Below are 13,976 nucleotides of genomic sequence, written 5' to 3'. Positions count from 1 at the left end.
GCCTCGCCCGCCTCGCCCGCCTCGCCACTTTTGACGTGATTGACGTGTGTCTTTTTCTATGGCAGCTGCTGCTGGAGGAGAAGCTGAGCGCAGGAGTCTTGTCGCACGATGTGGGCGTCTTTGTGGAGCTGCTGTGGACCGAGGCCTTGGGTTGCCTTGGCAACATCCTCCTCGTCCCCGTCAACACGCTCAGCCTCCATGACGTAAGGCTACCGCTTGGACTCGCGGAATGTTATGAAGATAAATAAGAACATAGAGTTGAAATATTAAAGAAAAAATTTAATGTCTTGATATTTAATTAGTATGAAACTAATGAAATTTAATTAATTTATTAATACAAAAATAAATGTAATTAAATGTATTTACTTAATTAATTAATTAAAATTTAATTAATACGAACAAAAGAAAATAAAGTCATAATGTTAATTACCTAAAAACATTTGGTTGGGAAAGTTATGGAAATAATAAAGTAGATATGTGCTATATAAGATCATCAGATCATCAAATCGATTTAACAACAACGCAACTGAACACAAAATGCAGTTTTGAAATTAAGCTTTTTATTATTTTTAAAAATTTATTAGTGTAGAAAAGGTTATCAAGCCATTTTTAAAGCTTTGGGACTCCAGCCGACCACAGTGAGAGCCATTATCCACAAACGGCCAAAACTTAGAACCGAGGTGAACCTTCCCAGGAGTGAGCTGAATCCTGTTGAGATGCTTGACCTTTTGAAGGCATGACCTTCAAAAGGCTTCATGCTGGAAAAGCCTCCGATGTGATTGCAATGTGATCTTGATTGCAGTTGTTGCTGCTAAGGGGGGCCCAAGTACAATGTCTACAGGACGCTGACAGAGTCCCTGCCCGCTTCCGGTCTGAAACCGAGGACCAACATGCCCCACCCAGGCCAAGGACCTGGGTTCAGCCCCGCTGTGATAGGTCTGCAGACCCCCCACCGCCGGCTCTAAATCAAAAGTTACCCCAAACCTCGGTTATATGTTTTGGCCGTTTGTGGATAATGGCTCTCACTGTGGTCGGCTGGAGTCCCAAAATTTTAGAAATGGCTTCATAACCTTTTCCAAGCACTTATTAGCACTTTTTCCACACAGGGATTTGGAGCTTTGGATTTGTTTTCCTCCCTTTTTATAATAACATGTTGTGTTGTCATTGACTAATATTTACTTTTATGGGATGATATGAAACATTTAAGTGTGACAAACATGTAAAAACTAGGAAATCAGGAAGGGGGCAACCACTTTTTCCAACACTAATTTTGTAGTTCATCTCCATAGGTTGGTTTACAAACTTCCAAGAGGCCGTGCATGGCTGACACCGTGTCGTTCACGTTTGTTCAGGTGAGCCGAGCGGAGGGCTTGTTGATTGAAGCTCAGAGAAACCTGAAGGAGGGGAAGCGCTCCGAATCGCTCCAACTCCTGGCGGAGTTTTACATCCTGCTGCCGCACAGGGTCCCCACCAAGACCGCCGACACCCGGCTTTTCTCTCAGAAGCTGGACCTGTGTCAGGTACACATGTGCACAAACTGATACCAGATACCAGATCCCAGATCAGCCTCCATCGTGATGAATAATGCCGCCGTGTCACAAAACAGCACACCCGAGGAGGCTTTTTGTTTTGCCTCCTCGATTTTGTGGCGCGTTTGAAGCCCGTGGAAGAACGGCTTTGATGAACTCGCTAAAATACCCTGAAGCTTGTTTTTATTTTGGCTGCGTTGCTGCTTTTGAGCAGTCCAAATGCTGACAGCTTTCACGCGGCAAAGACTACGCTCGTTGAGATGTTTTGATTCGGCTGCCTTCACAGCGATCCACGTGTAATTGTTACATCGTACTTACTGTCACTTATTAGCCATCAAAATTCCCAGGCGCAAAGGGAACACGTGACATCTCCTGAAAATAGCAAAACAGCAGGAGGGAAGATGCTTTGGTTTGCTCCCTCCCCCGTCGTAAAGCCACAGGCTAAAGAGTCAAATTAGACCCGGCGCTAAAGCTAGCGCAACATGAGAGGCCAGTCCCCTGACATTACGGACTGGCGAAGAAGGTGATGTGGAGTTGCCATGGCAACAACAGATGCTCCTGTCTGTGTGGCGGGCATGTCCAAACATTTACTGAGAGCTCCGAGGATGCGGGGGCCGTTGCGGTTTTGTTAGCGGGCTGAAACCACTCCACCGTCGTCGATATGCAAAGATTAGCCATTTTTACTTATTCATGGAATTTTTTATTGTTTTTATTCCCTTTTTTAGTGTTACATCTTCTGCACAATTAATTTCATATTATGCAAATACAACCACAATAAAGGCTTGAATCTTGAACACTTCACATTTTTGTACTTATAGTACTTTTTTCTGCCTCTTTAATAGTATTTTTTAAGGCTCAATTCAATTATTTCATCCTGATTAATCGCATCTTGTCCATAATTAACTCATAACAAATCGCAGATAGAAAGACGATATTATAAGTAGGGCGATAAATATTTCACTACTTTGCAAATCCCACAATTTTTGCACATTCAAAGTGAGCTACGATTTGTCCCACTTTGTTTGACGGTCCTTGAACGCACCATCCAACTTTGTCCCATGCTGCGCAGATACTAGACTGCTGTGTGGGGCAGCTCTCTGAAAGCAAAGACCAGAAAAAACCGGTGGGCGTTTTTACGGCTTGATACTGCACCGAACATGAGCTCTTTTATTGTGTAGTTGAGTCATCACCTCACAAAATAACATGTATGTTGCCATGGAAACGTCTGACACACGCAGCTGATTGACTGTTCCTCCCTGACCAGCTAATCCGGGACATCCTGAACGTGAGCGAGATGACCATGAGAAGCCCCGCCCCTTCCAGCGTGGGAAAGTTCCGCGCCCTGCGGTGCAGCATCGAGGCGGTGGACCCCGGCGGCCCGGAGTCACGCACTGTGGCGTCTCTGCTGCGGGACAGGTAAGCCTTTCACCTGCGTAGGGAGTGTCCTGGATGGCGACCGCAGTTTCATCCGCACGACCCCCATGGTCCCCGGGATGATGCTTTTCTTCCATAAGAGAGGCGTGGCATGGGAACCGGAATTATTTTGCTACGTTTTTTGCTTTTTTTTCCAGCTCCGTGCAGATCCATCAGGTGTTACGAGTCGGCAGAGCCGTGGAGCTTCAGACTTTTCAAGTCCAGCTCGGAAATGTCAAGTCCCTCCTCCACTCCTCCAGCGCTAGCAACTTCGTCGGGATTCTGTCACGGTGAGCTGACGCCGACACACACACACACGCGCGGATGACGACTTGTGGGTCCCAGGGGATCCGGTGTCTGCTGAAATCCATTCTGGAGCTCCTGGCAGGGAAAGGGACCAACTTAAGTTGGAGTTGATATCAGGGACGTCGCTGTAAGGAAATGGAACCATGTGACTTCTTCCAGACAGCCAGGAAAGACTGATACTGATACTAGTACTGGTACTGGTACCGACACGGATACTGATCCTGGTACTGATACCGGTACCGATACTGATACTGGACCAGGTGACAACTTGTGGGTCCCACAATACCAGTACCGACACTGATCCTGGTACTGATACCAATGCTGATCCTGGTACCGATACTGATACCGATACTGATATTAACAATAATAATGCCGTAAGCACTCCAAATTCCCTGGCTTGTCTCTATTATGGTTTTTCCATAAAGACTCCATTCAGGTCTGCACGCTAACCACCGTGCAGCCTCCAAAAAATAATTATTTACAAATATAATAGCATGGAGTTTTTACAATTTTCATATTTTCATAACGGTATGGATGCATCTGTGTGTGTCTGTGTATTAATACGTCTTTGGTCTTTGGTGTACTAGTTATTGTGCTCCCCTAATAAGAATAATCCATCTCATTTGGGGGGGTGTGTTTGTGGAAATGTATGATATAACATGAAGAAAATAAAAAGCCGTAATGGTATGGAAGTGGAAATATTATTAGAAAGAAATATTATAAGAAAAAGAATAAAAATGGAAAAGATTGCCAGAATTACATGAGAAGGAAGTCCAAATATTTCGATAAAAAAATAAATATTATATCAAGAAAAATTCACAATGCTCATACTGGGATATACTACTCCCAGGGAATGAATGCATGTGTGTGTAGTCGGCCCTTTGTGTGCTCATGAATGCACCGCGGTGCATTCCTGCGTTGAGAGCAACGATATCGTTTCAGGGGTCTGCTGCTGCCTTGTGTTGGAGTGGAGCACCACGGCATTGACAGAACAGACGCCGGCAGCCTTGGAAGTGGTATCTACTTCAGCGACAGCATGAGGTCAGAAGAACGTCTATACACTTCACGCATCCGACACCTTTTATCCCCCCCCCCCCGCTTCCTGAAGAGGCGCATCGTCGCTAAGCTGTGTCCTCCTTCGTCCTGCAGCACTTGCCTCAAGTACTCCAAGCCCAGCGCCACAGACGGCTCTCGGCTGCTCGTGGTGTGCGACGTGGCCCTGGGGGATTGCCTGGAGCTCCACCGGAAAGACCCCGCACTGACTCGGGCCCCCGAGGGACACGACAGTGTGCGCGCCGTCCGCCGCACTGCCTCCGTTCACTCCGAGTTTGAGGTAGGCGAGTTTGTCAGGGTGGCGAAACTACTTGAGTTAGCATACGTGCTGCAGCTGGACGTGAAATATCAGTCACTATCCATGGATTCATCCATCAATCATAATCAATCCACCGTGTCCAATGGATTCTTCAAAGAATGACCCTACAAAATGACATCCTACAACATATCTAACTGGTCAGTTTGCCCTCTATATCGTTCGGCAATGTGGAGTACCCAAGCACCCCGCGCTCACTGGTCGTGCATTTTTTAGTGATAGTGACCACTTCATGACCCGCCATGGGGCCAAAATTTCTAGCCGACCGCCAAGACTGTACGAGTACGAGTTACTGTGCCAGTGACATGGTTGAAGCATGAATAAATACACTAACAGGCTTGCCAGGCTGGGGGACATTTGATGAGTTCCCCTCCCCGCGTCTTTCAGGAACCCTGCAGTCATGTTTGTTGTGTCTGATATACTTTGTGGGGCGACATCGTGTACCGTGGTCCTTGCCATCAGGGTCACACATAATGCACAATACAAAGTAGTTCCAAAGGCCAGAGCTGGAGGATGCTGGAGGATGCTGGAGGATGCTGGAGGATGCTGGAGGATGCTGGAGGATGCTGGAGGATGCTGGCATATCACGTGTATACTTAAGGCAGTCGCAGGGTTCCCACATGTACTAGAAAACCTAGAAAATGATTGACCCGTTGCCCGGTCATGGAAAACTTGTACATGGGAAAACAAAAGTCAAATTTCTTCCAGTTATCCTGGAAAATGATTTATCCTCTCCCTGCCTCGTGAATGCAAACGGGTTAACAGCGAAGCGCATCTTATCTCACCTCACCTTATCTTCCGGGCAACATTGAAGTGCTCAAAATGTTTGAAAAAAAAGCTATCAAAAAATATCCAAGTATTCACCAGAGCTGTCAAAAACTCATTTGTCTTATTAATTACATTGAAATCACGTCAAGCGTTATAGGAGTATATATACCTTATAGGAATATAGGAGACATAATAACAGAAAATCTCAACATCTTAGACATAAATAAGACTTGACAGCATACTTCCTGCCGTGGGTATGGTCTCTTACCCGTTACTGACACCTGGTGACCAGGGTAGAGTAAGAAGATACTCAAGATGCACTTCAGTGGCTTGATATGCAGTCAACGTTCACACAGGAGCTGCTGTCCGCCACAACTTACACTAGTCACTCTGCACTCTGCTCGCGGCCCCGCCTCCACCCGCCGAGGCAGAGACTGTATGACTTACAAAAGGGGCTCACTCCGTTCACGCCGTTGTTCTATGGAACAAATGCGCCAAGGTGCAATAGTATATGCAATATACCGAGACCGGCAAATATGCGATTCTAAATATGCTTCTTGACGTTATTAGAGCCCTCTAGACATGAAATAGCACCCCTATAGTCACGTGTACACTCATTTTACCCAATACCGTAGACACAAACAGAGAAAACGCTGCAGCTCATCGTCTGTCATCTTTCCACGCTCCAGGATGACGAGTACGTGGTGTACAGGCCCGAGCAGGTCCAGCTGAGATACGTGGTCCGCTTCAGCGTGGACGGAGACCGCTTGGAGGAGTTCCGCCCCACTGTGGACACCTCGGCTGAGACCCGCCCCCTCCCAAGCGTCTCAGGTGAGTCAGAGAGCCGCGTTTGTTATTCATGCTGTTTTTTTGGATTTTCCCCTGCATTGGCGGTGTCGGCGCCGGGTCGGCTTTAAGCGTCTTGCCTTTAAATATCTGCCTCCGTCTGGTTCGACGCTGTGGAAGATGAATGAAAAAATGAAAAAAATGAGAATCACCTCGGGGGGCTGTGTGCACAAAGGCTGCTATTGTACCATCACTCCTAATTGGCACTTAAAGTTCCTCGCAATGAGTTCCCTCACAGGATCAGTTGGCAAAGTAGCTGAGCACAACTTTTAGCAACAACTCCCGCAACTAATAGAAGACTTAATGGACCGTCCTGCTGTCCCCACGGCAGCCGGGTGTCAGCGAGCGGCGTGGAAAGTATTTGTCATGACAAAGGAGTGCGAGGCATTCACACGGCTCCTTTTTAAGCCCACAAATTGGATCTTTTAGACAAAACGGAGCCGCTATTTGAATATTTGCTTCCCTGGAGCTAATGACACCTGTAATGATGTATTCTATGTGTGTGTGTGAAGAGGTGCTGGCTCCTAATGTCGGGATAGAAAGCATGAGGAACCCACTGGGAGACCTGACTGCAGGACTGCTGGGCAGCTCGGGGCAGCAGCTCCCCCTGCAGGCCGTCCACGTCAAGTGCAAATTGGTGGATCTGCTCTCCCAGGTGGGGGCGTGTCCGGCGTAAGCGTGGAATAACCTCAACTGATGTTTAACGCGGCCTCAATCCGCTTGCAGGTCGTCGTCTTCCAAAAGTACAGCAATCACAGCCCGGCGCCCATCGAGGCAAAGTACGTGTTCCCGTTGGAGGACTCGGCAGCCGTGTGCGCTTTCGAGGCCTTCATCGATGGGAAGCATGTGGTGGCACAGGTACGGATGCAGGCCGGCACCGTAGCGGCTCGTGGGCATTGAATCAGTGTAGACCGGGGGTGTCCCAGTGACAATGGCCCGAGGCACATTCTAAAAATAGAACCACTAAGGGGGGAAAGACGGCAACATGCAGCACTAATCATACAGGAATAATGTCAACATGAAGAACACGTTGTCATCCAACAAGAATATCGTCATATTTATTAGGAAAACAAACGCCATTTATAGTAGAATCATGTTGAAATATGAAACACAAGTGTCAGAATCTTGTGAGAAACAAATAAAACAATAAATAAAGTTGGCATCTGTAGAAAATCAGGTTGAGGAAAAAGTCACAAAGCTATGTAAGTAATGGCAAAATATCATATAATAAGTCGTGATTATGATATCTGGGATTTGATGACAATGAAGAAAAATATCATATTCTAACAAGGAACAGCCACAAATCAGTCATATTATGATGTTTTATTTTATTATGAGAAATTAACAATAAATAAAAAAGCTATGATGGTACGACAATAAAGTAGGATATTAGGAAAATAAAGCCCTAATTATAAGGAAAAAAATAATCAAGAGTATAAATGGAAAAGATTGCCGTAATTAGATGAGAATAAAGTCCAAATATTTAGAGACAAAATACATATTTTATTGAGAAAAATCCACAATGTCAACTATAATAATGGGAGGAGTTTTATTTTTGTAGCAACAAAAATGTTTTCAGTCAGAAAATCAAAGAAAATAAATGCCGTAATGGTATGGAAGTGGAAATATTATGAGAAAGAAATATTATAAGAAAAAATAATCAAGAATAAAAATGGAAAAGATTGCCATAATTACATGAGAATAAAGTCCAAATATTTTGAGAAAAAAATAAATATTATATCAAGAAAAATTCACAATTTGACTTGTAATAATAGGAAAATGTTTTCAGTCAAAAAACCAAAGAAAATAAAAAGTGTTAATGGTATGATCGTGGAAGTGGAAATATTATGAGAACTCGAGAAAATCAAAATTAAAAAAGTTTTTTTTTTTTATTTATAGCAGAAATGTAATTTAATGAGAATAAAGTCAAAATGTTTGTCCATCCAAGCATTGAAGCTGCGTGTCCTTGGCTGCCAGGTGAAGGAGAAAGAGCAGGCTCGCAGGGAGTACCGGCAGGCCGTCCAGGAGGGTCACGGAGCCTACCTCATGGACCAGGACGCTCCCGTAGGCGCACGCCACCACACAGCAGCGGTAACTACAGAACAGCAGAGTCACACCTCACCCTGCCTAACCCATCCCTCGCAGGACGTCTTCACCATCAGCGTAGGAAACCTGCCGGCGGGCGCCACCGTGCTCATTAAAGTGACCTTTGTGTCCGAGCTCATCGTCAAGGACGGCGCCGTTCTCTTCTCCCTGCCCGGGAGTGTCGCTCCGTGGCGGGGAAGCGCAGCGCTCAACCAGACCACGCAGGTAAAGGCTTGGAAAGGGGAAGTGGCAAATTCAGCGTCACATGGCTTCTCCCGCTCTCCACAGGTGACCGTGGACAAGGTCTGTGTGACCCACGAATCGGCAAGTTCAAGGTGCGCCTCAATCTCCTTTTGTCATCAACTCCTTTCAAACGCGGGGTTTTAGCACCCCCTGCTGTTGGAAATGTAAACTATCAACATCATCAACAGCAGAAATGGAACAAACTGCTATTAACCATAACATAAAATCCACAATAAAAGCCTTACGTTTAAGTATTTTTGATGTCAGAATATTAAGAGAACCTAACAAAATAAAATCAAGTTGTAAATTGTTATAATCTAAAAGTTATCATGGTATGAGAGTAAGGCCAAAATATTAAGGGATAAGACCTATATTATATTATATTATATTATATTGTATTGTATTGTATTGTATTGTATTGTATTGTATTGTATTATATTTATTATATTTATTATATTATATTATCTCGCCCGAAGACAGCTGGGATAAGCTCCAGCACCCCCCGCGACCCACGTGAGGAAAAAGCGGTAGGGCGGCACGGCGGTCGAGTGGTTAGCGCGCAGACCTCACAGCTAGGAGACCAGGGTTCAATTCCACCCTCGGCCATCTCTGTATGGAGTTTGCATGTTCTCCCCGTGCATGCGTGGGTTTTCTCCGGGTACTCCGGTTTCCTCCCACATTCCAAAAACATGCTAGGTTAATTGGCCACTCCAAATTGTCCATAGGTATGAATGTGAGTGTGAATGGTTGTTTGTCTATATGTGCCCTGGGATTGGCTGGCCACCAGTCCAGGGTGTACCCCGCCTCTCGCCCGAAGACAGCTGGGATAGGCTCCAGCACCCCCGCGACCCTCGTGAGGAAAAAGCGGTAGAAAATGAATGAATGAATGAATATTATATTATATTATTCATTCATTTTCTACCACTTTTCCTCATGAATATTATATTATATTATTCATTCATTTTCTACCACTTTTCCTCACTAGGTATATTATTATTATTTTTATTATTATATTATATTATTATTATTGAGTCATTTGATTTAGAATATCAGCTGATGCTGAGTCCCGATCCAATACAAGAAAATTCATACAAGAAAATAAAGATTATTCATTTTATTCATCTTATTTCTTAACATGTTTTGTGTTGTTTGGCTTTGGACATTGTTTTGTCCCACCATGTTTGGCCTTCAGTGAACGCACCACAATGGTGTGCTTTTACGTCACTTGGAAGCTATGGTTTGTGTCGTTTTAGTCGCATAAAGTTGTTCATGTTTTCATGTAAAAGTGGGAATGTTTGTAGGAATGCGAAGGCCAACATTTGTTTGTCCTTCCCAGGGACTTCAGCCTGGACATGTCCATCGAGATGCCCAACGAGATCAGCAGCCTGTCGTGCATCACACACCGAGTCAAGATGAAGGTCCTTCGTCCGTTGTGTTTAGGATTGGGGGCGGGGCAAGGGTCCTTGGGGGCGGGGCTCAAACTAAGAAATTCATAGCGGTTTGCGCTGATTGGCGCCGACAGGGAGATATGGTCATGTGGGGGGGTGGAGGTGGGGTGCACCCACGGGGGTTTGCTACGTCATTGTTTCATAATTTCATGATAAATGCCCATTGTTGTTGTTTCTGTGTAGTACGTGTATTAGCACTTGGGGCTCAGAGGCCCTAAACCCGGGGGGGGGGTCAGCCAAATGCCTGGTTTGCCTACTAGCACGCCCCCCGCCTGTGTTCATGATTTTTTATGATGTCTTGGTACGTCATTGAAAGTGACTGAAAAGCTCATTTTGATGCCAACCTGTCATTCATCTTCACCTTGACGTTTTTGTTCCCGCAGAGGACCGACTGCAAGGCGGTGGTGAGCGTGCTGCCGGGGCAAGTCATGGGTCCGGATGGCTTCCAGCTGTCACTCACTCTGTCGGAGGTTCATCTGCCCAGGATGTGGGTGGAAAAACACCCTGACAAGGACAGCCAGGTCCGACAGCTCCGTCTTCCTGACAGCGTTCCCACCTAACCATCTCCCGCTCCATCCCCGCAGGCTTGCATGCTGGTTTTCTACCCAAACTTTGATGTCCGACCCAGCTCCAGATCTGATGAAGTCGTCATTTTGCTGGACACGTCCGAGTCCATGCGGGGGGAACCCCTACGCTGGTCCCGGGTGATCGCGCTGCACATCATCAGAACCCTTCAGCCGAGCTTCAAAGTCAACATCGTCTTGTTCAACAGCGGTCAGTAGCACTTCCTGTTGGCGTCACCGGGTTGTCATGTCAAGGAAACACGACACAACATCCTCAAAGTCAATCTCTAGCATTGAAATAGTCTGTTCCAGTGTCAAACCGTCACCATACCGCAACCCTAGTGAGGATGAGCGGGAACTAGATGATGGTATTCACACGCAACTTCCTATATCCTGTTGTCTTGTCAGATTACACGCAAGCTTTCCTGACCGCATCGCCGCTCCATGAGGCTGGACAGGAAGCAGAGAAGTTCCTCCAGGTGATGATCCTGTTCATGTTTGGCCCAACTGTGATGTCATCCGTCGGTGTTCAGACGGGCTGACTAAAACGAATAGGAATCTTTCAAGTGAACATTTGACTCAGTGATGACAAAGTAGACTCACTACTACGGTCCCGTAGGCTAACTCGCCATGCTAACTGACTCGGCCGAAGCCAGACGTGGTCCTGTGTCGGATAGAAAAACAGCGTGAACCTTTTTCCCGCCGTCTTTCCCCACCAGGACGTCCTGCCAGTGGGTGGCAGCACCGAGCTCTGGCGGCCCCTGCGGGCGCTCGGCCTGCTGCCTCCGTCGCGCGGCATCCGCAACCTGATCCTGCTGTCCGACGGCCACCTCCAGGACGCCGACGTCGCCTTGCGGCTGCTCAGGGACAACGTGCAACACAGCCGCCTCTTTGCGTGCGGCGTCAGGTGAGGAAGACTCTGAGGAAGACACTGAAGCTAAACAAAAGACATTTGGTTTATAGTTACGCTTATTTTGTGTCATGAAGAACTAAAGTGTGATGATAACCGTAGAAGTAGTGCGACTTGGTTCTATGATTGATGGTGGCATATTGCCTTCAACAGGGGGCGCCACTAAGTTTACCAGCTTTTTATTTTCAAGAAGACGAGTGAAAGACTTGAGAAATTCAAATGATTGTTTTTTTTTGTGTGTCATTTTAGCCCAACAGCCAATCAGCACATGCTGAGAGCCCTGGCTCAGGCCGGGGGCGGAGCCTATGAATATTTTGACACCAAAACCAAGCACAAGTGGGCGGAGAAGGTGAGGTGAAAGGTCGCTCCGATACAAGATGCTAACCGACAAAGTTAAATGACCACTCCTCCTGTCTTCGTGGCGTCTCGGGGGGCAGGTGGCGTGCCAGTTGCGGCGCCTGGCGTCTCCTGGCTGCAGGTCCGTGTCGGTCAAGTGGCATCAGTTCGGCTCGTCGGCGCCGACCCCCGTGCAAGCTCCCAAACAGCTCCACGCGCTCTTCAACGACTGCCACACGCTGGTCTATGGCTTCGTGCCGCACTGCACTCAGGTAGGCTGCTAGCTAGGCTGGCACGGCTTCCGGAACCTTTAGGGTCACACGTATATTTTTACAATGTGCTGCAGTCCAAATGGTCATTTCTCCACCCGGGGATTATTTATTATTATTCATTATATTTGACATGACCTCCAAACACACGGTCTCCAAGACAGAAGCAAATTAGAAAACAAACAAACAAAAAGCGTTCGTGTGCCACAAGCTCAACGTAATGAATTATTGCGGCCACTAGGTGTCATCAAAACCACACGACCATCCTATTATAACTTAAAGCCATCACATGTGAGATTATACTGCATATACAATAAGCCCGTATTTATGGCGGGTCATTGGTTCCAGACTCAACCTGAATTTCCACGATGTAGGATTCTATATTAATAAACAGAATATTTCTGTAGGTACAGCAAAAAAAAACTGTTTATGACTTTCTAAATACGTTTTTTTTTATCATTATAAGAGCCTTCCAAACATAAAATAACCCCCTACAGCAGGGGTCGGGAACCTTTTTGGCTATAAGAGCCATGAAGGCCAGATATTTTAAAATGTGTATCTGTGAGAGCCATATACATTTTTTTAAACATTGAATGCAATAAAATGTGTGCATTTTTATGTAAGACCAACAGTTTTAGATATAATGGGCTCTAATTACGTAGACCAGGCACACTACCCCATGCCAATGGGGTGTGGCCAGCACACTTTTGTGAGCAGCGCATTGTCCAATAATAAATCAAATACTTGTTGCCATTAATGCAACTTCTGCTGCTGCATGGTTTTGCACCGTATTCAGTATATTTCATTCTTTTGGCCATCTTTGCCAGAAGGCTTGGTTCTGCAGCTTAGCTAGGTGACTATTTGACTAAAGGATGAAAGTTTACATTTACATCTTAATGACCGAGGTAGACTACCGCATTACCCAGTAATAATCGAGTTTTGGTGTTTGACCTGGAAAATATCATCAGGAAAGATAGATATGGTCGGCCGTATTGCAGTAGAAAATAGATGGACGGATTAAAATGCATAAGAAAGTTGTTGATTTTGAATATTTTTAACAGTGATTTCTGTGATGTTTACTTTAAAATGTTAGCAAAAATACATTTTTATTGTGGTAAATGCTTGAGAGCCAGATACAGTCATCAAAAGAGCCCTACCTGGCTCCCGAGCCATAGGTTCCCTACCTCTGCCCTACAGTCACCTTTATAGTTACCTTTACCCAATCAGGTAGATGTAAGCAGAGAAAATAAGACATGTAAGAAATGAATAAGACTTGTGCTCGCATGTTTCAATAAATGCGATGTCGGGGATTCGGACTTCAGTTGTAGTAAGATAAAGAATGATGAAATATTAGCCTCTCACTGGTGATCAATTCTGGTGCATCTCATTAGTGACACCTAGTGGCCAGTGGAGACTACAGTTCATCTAACTGGATTTGTATGTTAGCTCATTTGGTGCTCGAAAGGCTGGATTTAGGGCTAGTAATAGGCCGTAGGTGATGCGTTCATGAAGTCCGTCAAAATGGGAACAGAGTGGGCACGCTGATACATTGGCACCCGGCTGCATGCCACAGGACCGGTGAAGGGGGTGAAGGGGCCATGTTTTCTGTTCTGCGGTCACATTAATCGCCAACCTGCTCACTTCCTGCCGCAGGCCACCCTGCTGGGCGAGCTGGGCGGCCAGGAGCTGAGAACCATGGTGTCCACCAGCGAGCTGCAGAAGACCAGCGGCACGGTAACCCCCCCCAAAAATAGTCCGCTCCAAAAAGTCGTTGTCTGTACTCCAACACACGCGTGTCTGCATCTTTCAGTTCCTCCACAAGCTGACAGCGAGGGCTGTCATCAGAGACTACGAGGACGGCAGCTTGGATTCCAACCTCGCCCAACATGAG

The 13,976-nt window shown here is 46.1% G+C and overlaps 1 protein-coding gene across 9 annotated transcripts in view; it reads left to right on the top strand.

Moving 5' to 3' along the window:
* Positions 1 to 13,976, top strand: part of parp4 (poly (ADP-ribose) polymerase family, member 4) — a 38,062-nt gene that overhangs the window by 15,996 nt on the left and 8,090 nt on the right. For 8 of the 9 annotated variants that reach the window (XM_058081760.1, XM_058081759.1, XM_058081758.1 and 5 more), the window contains 21 exons: positions 66 to 203; positions 1,353 to 1,520; positions 2,794 to 2,945; positions 3,101 to 3,232; positions 4,191 to 4,289; positions 4,398 to 4,581; positions 6,075 to 6,216; positions 6,744 to 6,886; positions 6,958 to 7,089; positions 8,209 to 8,295; positions 8,377 to 8,541; positions 8,605 to 8,651; positions 9,896 to 9,977; positions 10,391 to 10,528; positions 10,592 to 10,781; positions 10,979 to 11,049; positions 11,290 to 11,477; positions 11,730 to 11,829; positions 11,918 to 12,088; positions 13,739 to 13,819; positions 13,896 to 13,976. In XM_058081760.1, coding sequence (XP_057937743.1) covers positions 66 to 203; positions 1,353 to 1,520; positions 2,794 to 2,945; positions 3,101 to 3,232; positions 4,191 to 4,289; positions 4,398 to 4,581; positions 6,075 to 6,216; positions 6,744 to 6,886; positions 6,958 to 7,089; positions 8,209 to 8,295; positions 8,377 to 8,541; positions 8,605 to 8,651; positions 9,896 to 9,977; positions 10,391 to 10,528; positions 10,592 to 10,781; positions 10,979 to 11,049; positions 11,290 to 11,477; positions 11,730 to 11,829; positions 11,918 to 12,088; positions 13,739 to 13,819; positions 13,896 to 13,976 — 2,691 coding nt within the window. Of the gene's footprint in view, positions 1 to 65; positions 204 to 1,352; positions 1,521 to 2,793; positions 2,946 to 3,100; positions 3,233 to 4,190; positions 4,290 to 4,397; positions 4,582 to 6,074; positions 6,217 to 6,743; positions 6,887 to 6,957; positions 7,090 to 8,179; positions 8,296 to 8,376; positions 8,542 to 8,604; positions 8,652 to 9,895; positions 9,978 to 10,390; positions 10,529 to 10,591; positions 10,782 to 10,978; positions 11,050 to 11,289; positions 11,478 to 11,729; positions 11,830 to 11,917; positions 12,089 to 13,738; positions 13,820 to 13,895 lie in introns of all 9 variants that reach the window. The other variant, XM_058081763.1, reaches the window with a different exon arrangement.

Source organism: Doryrhamphus excisus, chromosome 9 (assembly GCF_030265055.1).
Source record: "Doryrhamphus excisus isolate RoL2022-K1 chromosome 9, RoL_Dexc_1.0, whole genome shotgun sequence".
Classification (NCBI taxonomy): Eukaryota; Metazoa; Chordata; class Actinopteri; order Syngnathiformes; family Syngnathidae; genus Doryrhamphus; species Doryrhamphus excisus.
This window is presented reverse-complemented; position numbering and strand designations above follow the sequence as displayed.